Consider the following 15,307-nt stretch of genomic DNA (forward strand, 5'->3'; position numbering starts at 1 on the left):
CACACAAGATATTCACTATAGGTTCTAGTGATGTTCACTTTGATCTAATTCAGATTGAAGGTGGAAACATTGATATCTTTAAAGCGAATGGGTCGGTGGAGGTTGGCGACGCCAGGTTCATCATGTTACGACCGGTGGCGCGAAAACCGACCCCTCTATAGTCCAATGTGTGCTCCGCGCCGCGCCGCCTAGACACATGCGCGTTTTATACGAAACTAGGAGTTTCAGGATGATACGAAACTGCGAACTCACTGCACGTTCCGCCACCAGAGGCTACATTCTCGACCAGTCTAGCCACAGTAACATGCATGGCGGCTGCACGGCCGCCATTATCCGCATGTTGCCTCTGTGATTGGCTGTCGAGAGGTGACGTGTTTTAAAATTTGCGCCGGGAAACGGAAGTTTTGCAAAATGCAATTTGGCGTTTTCATCAGAATGACGAAACGTGACGTGGAGCTGCAAATTTTATCAGCTAGTGCTTTTTTGTAGTCCTGGGCACCTATATTGTGACTTTAGCGCGTTAAAAAGAAAGTGGACGGTAGCGTGCAGAAGCCCCTGCAATGCATCTGAAATTTCGCGAATATGTGGTGGCGTTCCAAGATAGTCGGCATGGCGGCTTTTTAATTTATAAAAAGAAATGCACGCAAGGCGGCAGTGGTTAGTGTTGCGCTTCGGAGTTCCAGTTCTTGAGGTTACCTCGCAACAACACTAAATCAAAGGTTGATTTATTAAACCTTTCGCAAGGGACAGAAAGAGGCTCTGAACGAAGAGCTCTTGGCATTAAACACACGAGCTGGAATCTCGCACCAAAGCGAGGGCAATACCCATAGCAGTTAAGATAACACCCGAAAATTGCTACAAAAGTGAAGTGAAGGGTAACGAAACTATACACTACCATTCAGTTCCCTTGAGGGGGCAGTTGGGTTTGACATGGCTACCCGTTTAACCTGAAGCGAGCAGCTAGGCCGGTTGCCATGGCCTTGAACGATGACCTAGTTTTACTTCGTATCTGAAAGAAGTCTGCGGGAAACCTGGAGAAAAACAGCTTCTGAGGTAAAAAAATTGTGTCGAATAATCGAGTTCCGCATTGTCTACGTGCGCGCGCGAACGGCGGATGCTCCTCAGCCACGCCTTGCTTCTAGGCATATGCAAAACGTTTTGCTCGAGCACGCAGTGCTTTCACCGATTCAGATGATACCACCCCCCAGATTGTTCCCGACTAAATTGCAGTAATGCAAAAAGAGACCAACGAACAAAAAAAAAAAAACTGGTTGTACGCCCACGCATACAGTGTTAACGGGCCGTGTATGCATAGCTATGTATATAACAGACTACCATTTGTACGCGACAGGCAGTCCACATGCAAAGAAAGCCCTCGCGACTCGGACTGTGAAGCGAATTTCTCATATAGCAATGCCTCTCCATGGCATTGCTCTCAATCGCATTTCGAAACAGCTGAATCGCTCGTGCCTATCTTAAAGAAATAAACACGCACACAGAAAACAAAAGAGAAGCTCGGACAAGTATGTTTGCATCAATGTGCAGCGCCGGCCTGTATCACTTATCATTTAGAATGGCGATGAAATTCTTTTTCTTCAAATCAAAGGCGCTGAGTTAGACAGGATGCCGATGGCGCTCGCTTTTCTTTTGCGATGTGTATACAGGCTTTGTCCTTTCGAAATACGACCGCGAACGCTGCCATATAGACGCGTGAGAGCGTAACTTTGTTTATACTTCGCTTCCTTTATTCAGAGCCAAGAAAACAGCCACGTAAGAGATAACGTCGAAAAAACACCCTAATGAGTGCTTTTGTTTTTCAGAATGCTCTATTTTGTTTGAACAGAAATTAGTTAATTGTGTAGGTTTATTGACTTACCCAATTAACTAGCTACGCGTCGAAAATGATTATAAGTAACTCAAGATGACTGCGAACAATACAGAATTGGTCTCATTTGTCTAAGGAGCACCATTTTAGTTTTCTAGTTGGGTTTTAATTACATGAAACACCCAATGTAGTGATGCGAGTGTTTGGTGCAGCTGACAATTGGTAGAAGCATTCCTTTTGCTCCGTGTAACACTACCACGTATAAAGGTTCCAATACTTACCACATGGAGAAGAACAGCAGTATCTTAATTAGCGTAGCACGTGCGCCAGATGTAGAATCTCTGATGACCTTATGGATCATTAGAAAAATATCCCCATGTTGCCACAATGCAATTTCATAACTTTCTACTTGTAATATGATAATACATTCGCCAGATGTAGAATCTCATTATTATTTCGATAATTACAAAGATAGCCCTATGTTGCCACAACATAACTTTATAACGTTCTACTTCTTAAACATTGGGCTTTCGTGTATCGGGATGAACGTTAGACTATTTTTGCAAAAGTCATATTTAATTGTTCTTGCTTGTCAACCTTTTTTATATCTTCTTGCATCGCTCAGCAGAAAGCACTCGATATTGAAGAGCGCAAAGCGCACGACAGAAAAGCGCCTAAGCCATGGCGCTTCCGTAGAGGCCTTCTTAACAACAGCAGCAGGACACCGGCAACATGTCTATGCTGTGAGACGTGCACTCTTTATTGTTCACTTAGGTACACCAATTAATCACACCTAATTGCACGAAGTGCTTCCTTGACGCTCTTTCCTCGGTCGTCGATTGACGAACGGGATATACGGCTTCACTTTCCTGCCCATAGAAAAGATCTGTTCAAGTACCCGGTCCTCTTCGGGGTATACTTCGCCTTTAAAAAAGGGATAATGAGAACTTCATCTCAAAAGTTTTTTTTTTTCATTCTGTAAACAGTTCACATTCAAGCGCTGCTTCAATGAGAGTTCTAAATTGTTAAGTACCAAGTGTTGCTTAAAAAAATTCAAAAATCGCCCGGGGTGTTTTTTAAAATTCTTTTTTGTTGAGCTCAATTTTCGAAACAGGTGGACACTTCTTGCACAAGAATTCAAAGTGCGTGATTGACTACATAAAAATATGTAGAATAAAATCCAATGACACCTAAGCACTTATGAGTTGTGAATGCGAAAGAATTACTGTCAAATTGGACGCTGCTGAGCGATCATCGAGTTATGAACTCCTCGCGGGCAAGCGAGCACGTGGAGACGCTTGGCGCGTTTTGATTTTGCCTGACCGAGGCGCAGTTAGGACGCAGGCGAGAGCTTGCGCGGACAAGGGACGCGCCGATAACACAGGCTTCTGAGAGCGAGAAGCGAGGGTGACGTGGCGTCGCGGCAATAGCACTCTGCTCTCAAGCAATATCACAGCAGCAGGTGTTTCCTTTCGCTCACTCTGCTCCGTCGAGGCATGCCCGTGACGTGGCGTCGCAGCCACTGGGAAATTAGGCGCTGTTTCGCTCCTACAGGTGACAGACGCTGGCTTCTTCGCTCAATGAGCCATTTGACGCCTTCGCATCAAACGTTTTGACGACACGACACGTATTGCAGTTTACAAATTGCAGCTGGTTAATTCCGAAGGCGTATCCACATGGAATTCTTTCTGAAGACGGCACCGGTTTCAAGAACGGCACCGTGAGACTTGCAGCAAATATGCACTGTTGTTCCGCTTACATTTTTTTTAGCAGCGCGCATCTCTATGCATTGAATCAGTAAATTTCGGCATGGCCCATCTTACGGTGATTGTCGAAGGTAATGCGTTTAGCATTGGGTCATTATAGCGACGCAACCTTTTGCCACCGTAAAAAGAAGTTATGCATTAGGCGTGTGCGGCGCCGGGACTCCTTTTTCGCGATGCCCTAAAAACACTCGGTTCCTTGTAGCGCCGCCAGCGCGAAGCCTGCACGCGGCCTCCGAAAAGGCCGCGTGCAGCCGCACCTGAAAAGGCCGCGTGCAGCCGCACCTGAAAAGGCCGCGTGCAGCCGCACCTGAAAAGGCCGCGTGCAGCCGCACCTGAAAAGGCCGCGTGCAGCCGCACCTTTCGTACGCACCTGCCGGTGCGTACGAAAGCGGAGAAATGCGTCATGCTGGGACCGTATTTCTGGACTCGCTATGCCATCTAGTGACGCTGCCGAGAATGTGCGCCTTTTCTCCGAGACGAGAAGCGTGGCGTGCCGGTGCCTGCGACGCTGAGAATTGTTCACTCGCTAGCCGCACACCCAGTGGCACAAACTCAGTGACCCAGTTTCGCGAGAGGTTCATCGCATTCGGCACACAGCCAGTGCATTTGTAGCGCAACCTGCTATAGCGTCCGGTTGCTGTCCTTGAGCGACCCTTGTGACGTGGGTTCGATTACACTCAGCATCGAAGAAATTTAAGGGGTCTTACTCAACGTTGTAGAGTGGCACATTCCCAGGGCCATATAGATAGTTAGCACAGTTGTCGTCAAAGACGTTTATTGAAGAGTGGTACAAACGTACTAGCACAGTGATTGAAGTTGGCATCACCGAGGTTCATTGAAGGCCAGAAGCGACTACAGGAACCAAGTCGGCGCGAAAGATGTTCGTTGAAGAGCGGCAACCATTCGACCATGGACTGACTACCCATGTGATCCAGGTGCGCGGGAAATTGTTGGATACATACAAACCAGATTCCCGGAAAGTGTGCGAAGTACCCGAAGAATGCTAACGCAATAAAATAACTGGAACAACAATGTATTTCCTAGCACACTGTTGGGATGAACTCCCGCAAACTGGTTTCTTCCTTTTAATTTTCAAGCGGACACGCCTTGCGAACAAACCAGCGACATTGTGCAAATTGCGGTATGCGCTATGATGTCATTGGGCTGCTGCGCTCAGGTAACCGAGATCGAAACCAACGTTCGGACCGACTTGGACCACTGAGCTGGTGATACTGGGCACGTTCTGCTATTCGATGAAACTCTTTTATGCCAACTCGAGTCGCTGTGCATAGTCGCTCTTTAATGAAGCTTTTCGACACCAAATTGGGTCTCAGGGCATATGCCGCAGGGTATGCACCGCTCTTCATAACAATGATCGTAGCATATAAAACATTTCATAACGAATTGCACATTCATAATAACGTAGATTGCGAATGTAATTAACGTCGCTCATCATCTGCAAAGGATGGATGCGCTGCCAATTTGGTAAAATTTTGTAGGTAAAAAAAAAACTTGGATTAAGCATCATTACGGTGGCTAATTTCTATTACATCGCATTGCACACACATATTACGGGTGCTCAGTTAAAAGCATATTTGTAGAGCTCTCAAGAAATTTTTGAATACTAACTTTTAAGAAAATGAAGAAAAACTGAACCGAATAAATAATGCGTCTGCGTCTAAAACACAACGAGTATACTTAAAATTCAGTAAAAACTATTTTACGCTGTTTAATTAGTTTCAATACAGTGTTGTTCATGTCATATTTAGCATCTTGTATATTGACAGAAGAGAATAATTTTGGCAGTAAATTCCTGGTGATCCTATAATTCTAAATAAAAAAACAATTTTCATCGTAACATCCAAAAAATGGGGTTGGTGTAATGAGCAGTTTAGTTTTGAATTCATTTAGAGCATCGCGCACTTGTGCAGTGCAGTTTTTAAATAATGTATTTTGACGCATAAACCAGACTCTACTGGTATGTGCATGGAGTACTTCCATGCATAATTGAGCAAGGCATTATACGTACCGTCAACTCCGATAATATTTGAAAAATGCGGAAATAGAATCAACGAAACATCAACTATTACGAAAAGTGATCTGCTAGGCATTAGTCAGTCTAATGAAACACTAAATCTCTGCCTGGTTCTGCGTTAGACAATGTTCGACGACCTCGTGGTGCATCGTCTGTGCTGGCTCTACGTGCCCTTCTGGCTGTCTTTTCGATGGCATGAATCTTAGTTATTATGTGTAGCATACCTGGACTGCCTACACGAATAGCGTCATTAACATTGGGGAATTTTACTGTTATGTTTCAACTCTATCTGCATGCAAAAAGAAGCATTTTTCTAAGTAAAATTTTCTACTTTCATGCGATATCTCATGGTAATTGCACCATTATGTGTTCTTTCTTTCGACACAAGGATATTGCAAAAGCTGATGTTGATAAGGTGGCTAATTGTAATAGGCCAAATATGGCTATATGCGGTATCGTTAGACAAGCATTTTCGCATAACTACCCTCTCAAATACAGCAAGCCAGCGTGCAACTGCCACCAGAAAAACCGTCGATCAAACCTGGCGTAGTAAGGTCGTTATTGAAGCACATTTTTAAAGACGCGGTGAAGCAGAAAAGCGCGCAGAATAGAGAAAGAATCAGCACACAAAAAAAAGCTTGCACGGGAGGCGCAATTCTAAAGAGACAGCGGAGCTGATGGGCACCTAACTAGTCCTGGCTTTTGGGCTAGGCCACCAAGCCATCCCCAGCAATTTCCGGCATTTATTATTGATAGATCATCGATTAGCTATTGATTGGCTATCGCAAGGTATATTGGCCACGTATATGGGCTAGGGTAAGAACTGCGAAGTCATTCCCAGCATTTTCCGGAATTTATTAAATATTCATCGATGATCGGTCGGCTATTGATTGGCTATCGATTTTCTATCGCAAGGTATTGACCACGTATTTGGGCTGGGCTAAGCACTACCAAGTCATCCCCATCATTTTCCAAAATTTATTGATTATTGATCGATATCGATTAGCTATTGATTGGCTATCGATTCGCTATCGATCACTGACTAAGCTTAAGTAGTCCAAACCATGCTTAGCCCGACTTAGCCACGCTCACTTCGCTGGTCACAGGGGCATGTGCCATTGCGCTTGGACCCTTTCTGCACTACCGCCAGGATCGGCCCACAGTTTCTGTTCGCACGTTACAGACTAACGATCGGCTTAAACAAGTCCGCTGTTAAAAACGGGACAGCTACAGCCTCTACCAAAGCAAAATCAGCCAGTACGGCAGAGGCGGTAGCAATCGCCCTAGTCATCAAGGATAAAGACCGGAGAGGAGAGTCAGCCTTGGTACTAACAGACTCCCAAGTTGCCTGCCACCTCTATTTAATTAGAAACATTCCTAAGGCGGCCTTAAGACATGGCTTACAAGAACATGTCATCGTGTGGTGCCTAGCACACACGGGACTAGAGGGAAACTAAAGGGAGGATCGGCTAGCTCGCACATTTCACATTTGAGCGTCGACGAGTCCTATCGACGAACCTCTAACAAACTCACGTGACGTCTCGGAAATCCAACGACGTGACTGCCAAAAATTTAGTAATCCACACCCGAACCTTACCGGTGAATAGGGTCGTTACTGGCGCCGACTACAAACGAGCACGTACACAAATCTATACCGACAACACCATACGTATAAGCGCCACACAATACCCTGACATCTGCCCATGGTGTGGAGAGCTGCCCACTCTTGCCCATATTACGTGGGAGTGCGATTCGCGGCCCCCAAATATCAATTCCCCCAAACTAGGGCAAATACCCAGAAACAGGTAGTGGGAGACCTGGCTTGTTAGTATCGAACGGGAGAGCCATCTCGAGCATGCCCGGCCAGCCGCTAAGGCCAGTGGCAAGCCCTAGACTGAGGGCCTCACCCACTTACCCTTCAATCCCTTTCATGGAATAAACGTTTACAAGAACTACTACAGCGCGTGATACATGCTTCAACTTCGTTTCGCTTGTGCAGCCCTGTAAAACTTATCAAGCCCATTCACTTGACTGCGACTGGAACGGTTAACATCTTTGGGGCTGCTTGCTATTGGGAGCAGTGCAGAAGAACTTACTGCATTACACGGACCAATCACCGACCCTGAATTGAAGCACCACAACACTAGACTCACAGGTACTCTTTTCCATGAAGCAGCTCTTACCAGATTGCATGGCACCATGCTTGTTAGCCAGGAAGCGGTTCTGGTCACGGTGTGATCGGTCACGGCACCCCCGTTCTTCTTCTGTCTGCACCTCTTTCGCGCTCTGGAGAAAGACGTAGACATCGCGTGTAATTTCTTTTTGAATCAGCGTAAGGTTCGTAAAACGCCTGAGATAAGGTTCTCTTTACTAACCACAAATCGGTACATGTACTGCCAACTCGAAATTTCTGGGTTACTATGCGGCCTGTCCAGGGTGCCTGGACAGACCGAATATATTCAGGGATGCTTGTTCGAACACTACAGAAATGTAAAAGGTAAGAAAAGAGGCATCAAACTGGGAACATAATCCAGTTTCTTGTTTACATACGTCCAGCTTCTGGTTGGTTCGCGGCACCACATATTTCCTCCTTAGAATGAAAATTGGGAAATTGAGCTTTTTCATGAAAGTAATAAAACTGAGTAGCAACTAATAAAAGTGACAAAGAGGATTAAGTAAACGAGTAATATATAAATTTAGAATGGAAGGTAATGTCCGCACCTTATAAGGGATTGGAATACTTTGCGCGTGCGCTTCCTCACACATTTTCCTTGACCGACACAAGATAGCGGACCTCGACTGAGAATTGAATATAATGAAAGAGCGTACGGTGGTTCTTCTATCCTCGGCACTGTGTCTCTGCTCCTACATCTTCACTGTTTGGGAGCCTAGTGCCGTCAATGAAACGTTGCCGTCTTGTGTACGGCAACCTATGATTGGGGAACAATCCACATCCAGCAATTCGCACATCACTCATTATAACAGAATAAGTGAGGAGAGTTTTTAAAAATTCATAAAATTAAACTGATTAATTTCATTCCCTTGCTATATCAACAGAATGTTTGGATTTCTCAAAAATAAACCTGTAATTTTCTCACTGAGAATTTTTACGCTACATGAAGTTGAAGCACTTCAATTTTCGTCAGTGCCACATGATATTATTGCGGCTGAGGGGCCCACATTGAGGAGCATTTAAAATGTTCTATGCAATACAAGGTAGGGGTAACCTTAGTGCTTCAGTATGTGATACAAACGCGGAGGATATGCGCGGTGGGGTTGATTGCATCGAGAGGGCTAATGAAAGGTTGAGATAAGAGAACAAGTACATTGATGCTCATTAGGCAGGCAATGCACTCATAAACTGCACGACTTTCGCACATTTACAGAAAGGTCGTCCTTGCTCGTGCGGAAATGCGATTGCGAGTAGCGTTCTCTTTACATGCGAGACGGCCTCTTATAGGAACCTAAATAAGAGTGCTGAGAAACTGAAAAAAAAAGCGGACGTTATCGTCGCTCAGTATAACTTCTCGGAGGTGCCGTGTGTGTCGCACAGCTGTGGACATTGTCTTGCTTTCTGAGACCCGAGTTTGTTTCTTGAGACAAAAAACATACCGGATGGAAATATTCCCAAGAGGGTGAGGAATCTGTCTGCCTCAGGAAAACGTCCGGACGAAGCGCAGCACATTGTAATGGAATGCCGATGTAGTCAAATTCAACCTCAACCGCAGAAGACGTCCACCTATCAGATGCGCCCGAATTAAAGGCTGATGGGACCGTTGATCGGTCAGCGGTAGAGATAAGCAAGAGGTGTTTGGAGTATTCGTGGAAAAAAGCAGGGAACACTTGGGTGCGGGGTTGTTGCATGCACAGGACAGTTTACAAGATCGTATGGAGATAGGTAAAATGTTAGACTGTAACAGTAATAGCAAAACCTAATTAGCTCAAGAAGGTTAGGTGGTTGTTTGTTGGTTGGTACTCACTTTCAAAGGGTGTGTCATTAAATATCACGATCACGATCATCGTAAGGCAGGGGAGCGCTACTAAAAAGCAAGATTAGGCCGGATGATTTTTTGGAGAAAGGCGATAGAGTTGGTCCTTCAGGGCGTGAAAGATATGTGTGCTGTATTTCCTTTCATGTCAAGGTGACATAACCCCCGCTGTACAGACCCCGGTACGTACACGTTTACCCACGGCGCAGAAGTGCTCGCGCTGTGTAATACAGGTGATATCATGTAGTGATTAGGCGATAGTGGTGATGCTGTGGTAGGACACATTACACGAGACAGCTTTAGCAATCAAAGCAATGAGTTCTTGGTTTGGTGACTTAAATCTGCACTATTACAATGGGAGTCGCCAGAAAGCTTGAAGAAACGTTTAATTCACCATTGGATTGTGCCTGATGCAAAAGCATGCACATGCACCCGTCGGTTGCCCCAATGTAACACATTACAGTGCACTCTGCAGTCATCGCATCGCCGGTGTCACTGCATATACGGAATTTCAGCCTCTTCTTTACATACCGACGAAAAAACCCGACTCGCCCACCAACACCAATACGAGGGCGATTTCACAAGACCGACCGTTCTGCATTTCTAGCTGGGTACTGACGTTTGCACATGCCTTCAGAAGGCAACAGGCGGTGCCTTGCGCAGCTACGTAAGAGGGCATCTATACCTCGCTAAATTCTGGTTACTTTTCACCGCGCCACATTACGGTTCTTTCAGAAATTCTAGAGAAGAACACGAAAAATAAACAAAATGTCTGACGCAACGAAAGGTTGAAGTCAATGAAAACAACGTGCCTTCCAAATAAAATGACTTCAGCAAGAATTTCTTTATAACCTACTGCGTACTGCGCATTACATAGCACAATGTTCATGTTTTTCTCAATACAAGTCGTTTCTATAACTTTCTTGCCAACTACGTCAAGAAAAAGACGAGTGTTGCAAACAATTTAGTCTCGGGACTTAAAACAAAGAAAAAAAAACACACTTGCTTTTGACCGAATGAGGAGAACAATTACCTTACATAAAAGGATAACTGCGCGAGTATGTATTCCCTTGCTGATTTATAAAACTAACACAGGAGCCGGATCTCTTTTCAAACCAGTAAGCTATTCATTGCTGTCATATTGAACTCACCGTCGCATCTTCGTGGCACCTGTTAACACTTTCCTCAGTCCTCGTTCCTGAATAATAAAAAATCATAGAATCCATCAACGTGTTTGCAAATGAAGCTCATAGAATATTTATTTGTGAAAACGCCTTAAGCTGCACGTAGGGCAGCTCACTTTGCAAAGCAGCTTTACATGCAGCATAGAATACATATTAAATGTTTCTGTAACAGTCACTTTCAGCATGCCTACGGCAAAGTCAGCTTTGCGTGCCTAACTTTGCTGAAGTATGTGTAGGAGCTATCCTACTGCGTGCAATAAACTCTTGCAGTGCCCAAAACACCACCCGGTGAAGCAGCAAGTTGGGCAGGTGACAAAAAATGAACGTGCAGGTAAGGCAGTCATGATGGCGCTAAAGAGAGAGAGAGAGAGAGAGAGAGAGAGAAAAGAAAACACGTTTATGCAACGGTTGCATATAAGGCAGAACGAAAGGAAGAAGTAAAGCAAGCAGTGAGATAATTGATGAACTATAGAGATTATAGACAGGTACGGAAGAGAAGGCATTGCTGGGATTAAGCAGCAAAGAATTATTGAAGGAAGAGCAGAGAAACAGGAAGGCACTTTGCAGAATCTGTATCCTGTAAGGAAAGGGACGGCGTCCTAATGCTGAACTTATATAAAGCGGGCTTAAAGAACGACGCTACGTTTCAGAAAAGAAAGAACTCATATGCGGAGCTATTGGTCGACCACCTATAGTCGTTGACAACATAAGAATTACAGGGTTATACGTACGCTTTCAAATTTAAACAAAGATTTGCATAGATCAAAAGAAATTCATTCACCTGTAGGCACGCGCACAACTGTAGTATGCGCCAGCCAGTTCGCCTATTTACCTGACGTCAAGCGGTTAAGCGTGCTTCAATCAACTATTCTCTCCTCACTGATCGGCCTTTGTTTCGTTGGAATCAGGATGAAACCTGAACGACTGGGCATATTTTTTGCAGGGCATCCTTACGTCAATGCTCAGCCAAAGGTGATATTTTATCTTGAAACAACTAGCTTTTATTTTCTAATTGGCCTAGCGTTTACGTTAACCGACCAAAGTTATTAAGCTGCGAGCCGACTCCTGCTGGTTCAGCTCTCTTTCAGATGTGTAGAGTAGGTGCACTACGTTTCTGTGGTTGGAGCTTCTTTGTAATTCTTAGGTTCTCACCAATGTGTTTAACAGCGAAGCTGTTTAAGCCAGCCGTAGTTTGTGGTTCGTACCAAGAAACTGCCGTGACGTAGCCATGGCAACCAGGAGAAGGAGGAGGAGACCACGTGCATGCGCGCACGTGGTCTCCTCCTCGCAAAGCTCCCTCCCTTCCCGACCCCCGGCTTCCCTTCTCTCCACGGCGCGCTGAGCCAGGAGAAAAAAAAAGGCTGGCCGATTGATATCGAGTGGCTAGCTTCCAATGCGTTCGGCGTCGACGAGCAACAGCGTTTTGGCACTGTGCCAGCCTTGGTTAGCCTACCTGCCTAAGTGGCATGCCAGGAACGCTGTCGCTCGTAGGAGCCGACGCGTCCAGCGCTAGTCACGTGAAATGTCGCGGAAGGGAAGGTACCTCCGAAAATGATAGCTCGAGAATACCTTCCGACATGAGTAGTTAAGTTAAACCAAGTTAGGACCTAGCAGGAACCAAGTTAATACCTAGCAGTAGCAGCCAGTAAGACTTGAGGATCGACAGTTTCGCTGTGCCTAAGCTCTGCACGACCGAGTGCAAACTTGACCGTTTTTTCTTATAGCTGACGAACTTGTGTGCCTTGAAAGACAATAAGTCAGACAACCAGAAGAATGACCAATCAAGGGCTGTACTTGTTTGTGCCAAATACTCACCCATATGGCCGGGATAGTTCTGTATTATATTTACTACCGCGCTTTTTCAGGCGCCATTGCAGGGTTTCGAGTTCGTCATTCGGCGTAAGGTCGTATTTATATACCAATTACTTTCAACATATAGTTACGCCGTCAGGAACGGCGGCATGTCGACCAGAAAAATATGCTATATTTGTTTACCATTTATTTTATTCAACATGAAATGCATTGAACTGACCGAAATTAGGCTGGCTCATTTTTGACAACTGCGGAATGAGGTGCCATGCCGTTACTCATTTAAATAAAACCAATGCAGCGATAACATTTGCGCAGCGACAGCGTTAGTAGGTTAGCAGCGCAGCTCGTGTCCGAATTACTGCAGAAGACCGCTGTCAACAAGAGAGAAAACAAAACACTCACCAGTAACAAGAACTGCGAAGAGTAGCATTAAGTAACCGGTCTTTATTCCGAGATGCATGGTTCCAGGTCTAGAAAATAAAATGCAGATTTAATTGTCTTTTGAATGTTTCAACAAACTTCTTACATTACTTTCCATAGCGTGCAGAGAGAGGACTGTGTACCAGAAGCTAAACTAGATGACAAAATACAAAAAAAAAACATGAGCCATTCTATTCCGTGAAGGTGGATGACCAGCGAAGCTGTTTAGCACACGACACAGCGGTGACACAAAATTTTGAAGAAAGGTATAAACATTTATTGTCTTGATCGGTGGTCATCGTGATGACAGGTACGTACACACAGTCTCGTATCACCTCTGTTATTATTATGTTATTTCCATCATATTCGCGTATAGCCCGGATTCCGGAGGAGCAACGCGCCTACGAATAGCGACGGCAGGATTAGAGACAAAATGCAATCGTCGCTGTTGGCGGTTAACACCACCAATCAAGGTCGTGCACAAAACGCCAAGTGAAAGGCAACTTGTATTTCTGGTTGTTTATATACATTTGCGTGGCCGACGGGAGCGCCGCCCCGAGGAGCCGGAGGAAACAAGACACGCCTGACGTTTCGACGGCACCGCTACCACGGGAGAGCGGAAGGAAAGGAAACTAGATACGCAAGCGCTTGGAACGCCGACAAAAAGAGGGCGGTGCGAACGTAGACATGGCCGACGCGGGTCGCCTTTTTGGGCTAAGATCCGATCGCAGTATACGTTCTTACCCTTGTGCCTGGGACCCCTTTATGTCCCAGGTGTGACAAGGGTAGTTCAACGGCGCGTCCCGGAGCCCACCACCCGGAGTCCACCGGAGTATGTGCTATGCGCATGGACCCTTTCTGCACAATCACCAGGATCGGCTCACATTTTTGTTGACGTTGACGGAGAACAAAAAAATTATTCATTCATTTCATTCACACGAAACCCTATCCCTATGCACCTTCGCTGTAAAACATTTCCACGTGCCACGATGTCTCGCATATTGTTACTTGCGTATTCTTATTCTCGCATACCTTTTTTAGTGCATAGTCCCAAGTGCACTATAATGCCACTCCTCTGTTTATGTATATTAATTCCACTCCTGTAATAGCCAGTCAAGGGCTGACAGTATGAATAAATAGATAAAATAAACAAAATGTCTTATTAATTGGCAGATTCACCTTTGTGAGGAGCAGAGTTTCAGCAGAACGCAGAAGTCAACTTACCTTAGTGAACGGCCGAACTGCGACGGAGCTCGTAGCTACCTCATCCCGTTTGACGAAAGCGTCTTTTATAAAGAGTTCCGCATGCAATCTTCTAGAGCAGAAAACAAGAAAGGAGGAAAATGACTTTCCTGTTATTTCTCATTCAGAACGAGTGCACGAGAAAATCAAGGCAACTGCCTAATTTCTCATTCCATGCCTTTATTACGTGCCAGCCACGCAGCTGCGTACTTCTTCAACTCTTTACGCAGTGGTCAACCCAGCGTTTTGTTTACTGCCCAATTATGCGTATGTCCCGAAGTCCTGTATAACCTGCAATAATTATGATCGTGGTGGGCCCTGCGAGCTTCCCCGCGATATTATGTATGCACTCGCACTTTCGGGGTGTTAAAATCTGCTGTTACTTCCTCAGCATATAGCAGGCAGTTACTTTGCCAAAATCTAATATTAAACAACGCAACGTAGATGAATAAACAGCGCACACATTTAGCTAGCCCTAGGCGCGTTCATTGCTAGAAGCTATAAGCGCTTTTTTTTATTTCATGCTAACAACCACAGTTCTCAGATGTGTGAAGCTCGTGATGGCTAACACAATTTTGCAATTTGTTCAGCACAAGCAAATTGTGTAAATACGCAGTTACAATAATACAACCAAATACACCAAGCTAAGAAGCAAATGAAGAATGTGTAAACATATATTCCACAATCTTTTTAAAGAAACTGAACATTACTTATCATACATTGCCTGCATTGGTCTAAATTATACTTGTTTTTATATAATGAAGCGTTAAAATAGAAAATGAGACATCCACCCTATCGTAGCAATTGCTACTAAGGAATTGCTATGATTGGGTGGATGTCTCATTTTTCATTTTAATTACTTCTCTCCACCTAGCGGGTTTCCGCTGAACTATTACGTCAGACACTTGCCTTTGCTTCGAGTTGTTGATGAATTCGACTTCGCCCGACCATCTGCTAGCCGCCTGGTTAGCTCAGATGGCAAAGCGGCTGCCCCCGAAATGCGGTGGTCCCGGGTTCAAGTCCCTGACCAGGAC

The 15,307-nt window shown here is 45.0% G+C and overlaps 1 protein-coding gene across 1 annotated transcript; it reads right to left on the reverse strand.

Moving 5' to 3' along the window:
- Positions 1 to 2,565: 2,565 nt before the first annotated feature.
- LOC119444086 (uncharacterized) lies at positions 2,566 to 14,307 on the reverse strand. The gene is made up of 5 exons (XM_049665059.1): positions 14,256 to 14,307; positions 13,014 to 13,081; positions 10,767 to 10,813; positions 7,810 to 7,912; positions 2,566 to 2,749 (listed from the first exon to the last, which is right to left on the reverse strand). The coding sequence occupies exons 2-5, from the start codon at positions 13,069 to 13,071 to the stop codon at positions 2,619 to 2,621; spliced, it is 339 nt and encodes a 112-aa protein (XP_049521016.1). The 5' UTR covers positions 13,072 to 13,081; positions 14,256 to 14,307; the 3' UTR covers positions 2,566 to 2,618.
- Between the last annotated feature and the right edge of the window lie 1,000 nt (positions 14,308 to 15,307).

This window comes from Dermacentor silvarum, chromosome 3 (genome assembly GCF_013339745.2).
Source record: "Dermacentor silvarum isolate Dsil-2018 chromosome 3, BIME_Dsil_1.4, whole genome shotgun sequence".
Taxonomy (NCBI): Eukaryota; Metazoa; Arthropoda; class Arachnida; order Ixodida; family Ixodidae; genus Dermacentor; species Dermacentor silvarum.

Excerpts from the sequence above, each read along its gene's own strand:
- LOC119444086 (XM_049665059.1), bottom strand. The coding sequence starts at position 13,071 with ATGCATCTCGGAATAAAGACCGGTTACTTAATGCTACTCTTCGCAGTT. Across the intron at positions 7,913-10,766 it reads GGTGCCACGAAGATGCGACG|AGCGCGAAAGAGGTGCAGAC; the intron begins GTGAGTTCAATA and ends GTCTTTCTCCAG. Across the intron at positions 2,750-7,809 it reads GCATGGTGCCATGCAATCTG|GCGAAGTATACCCCGAAGAG; the intron begins GTAAGAGCTGCT and ends CCTTTTTTAAAG.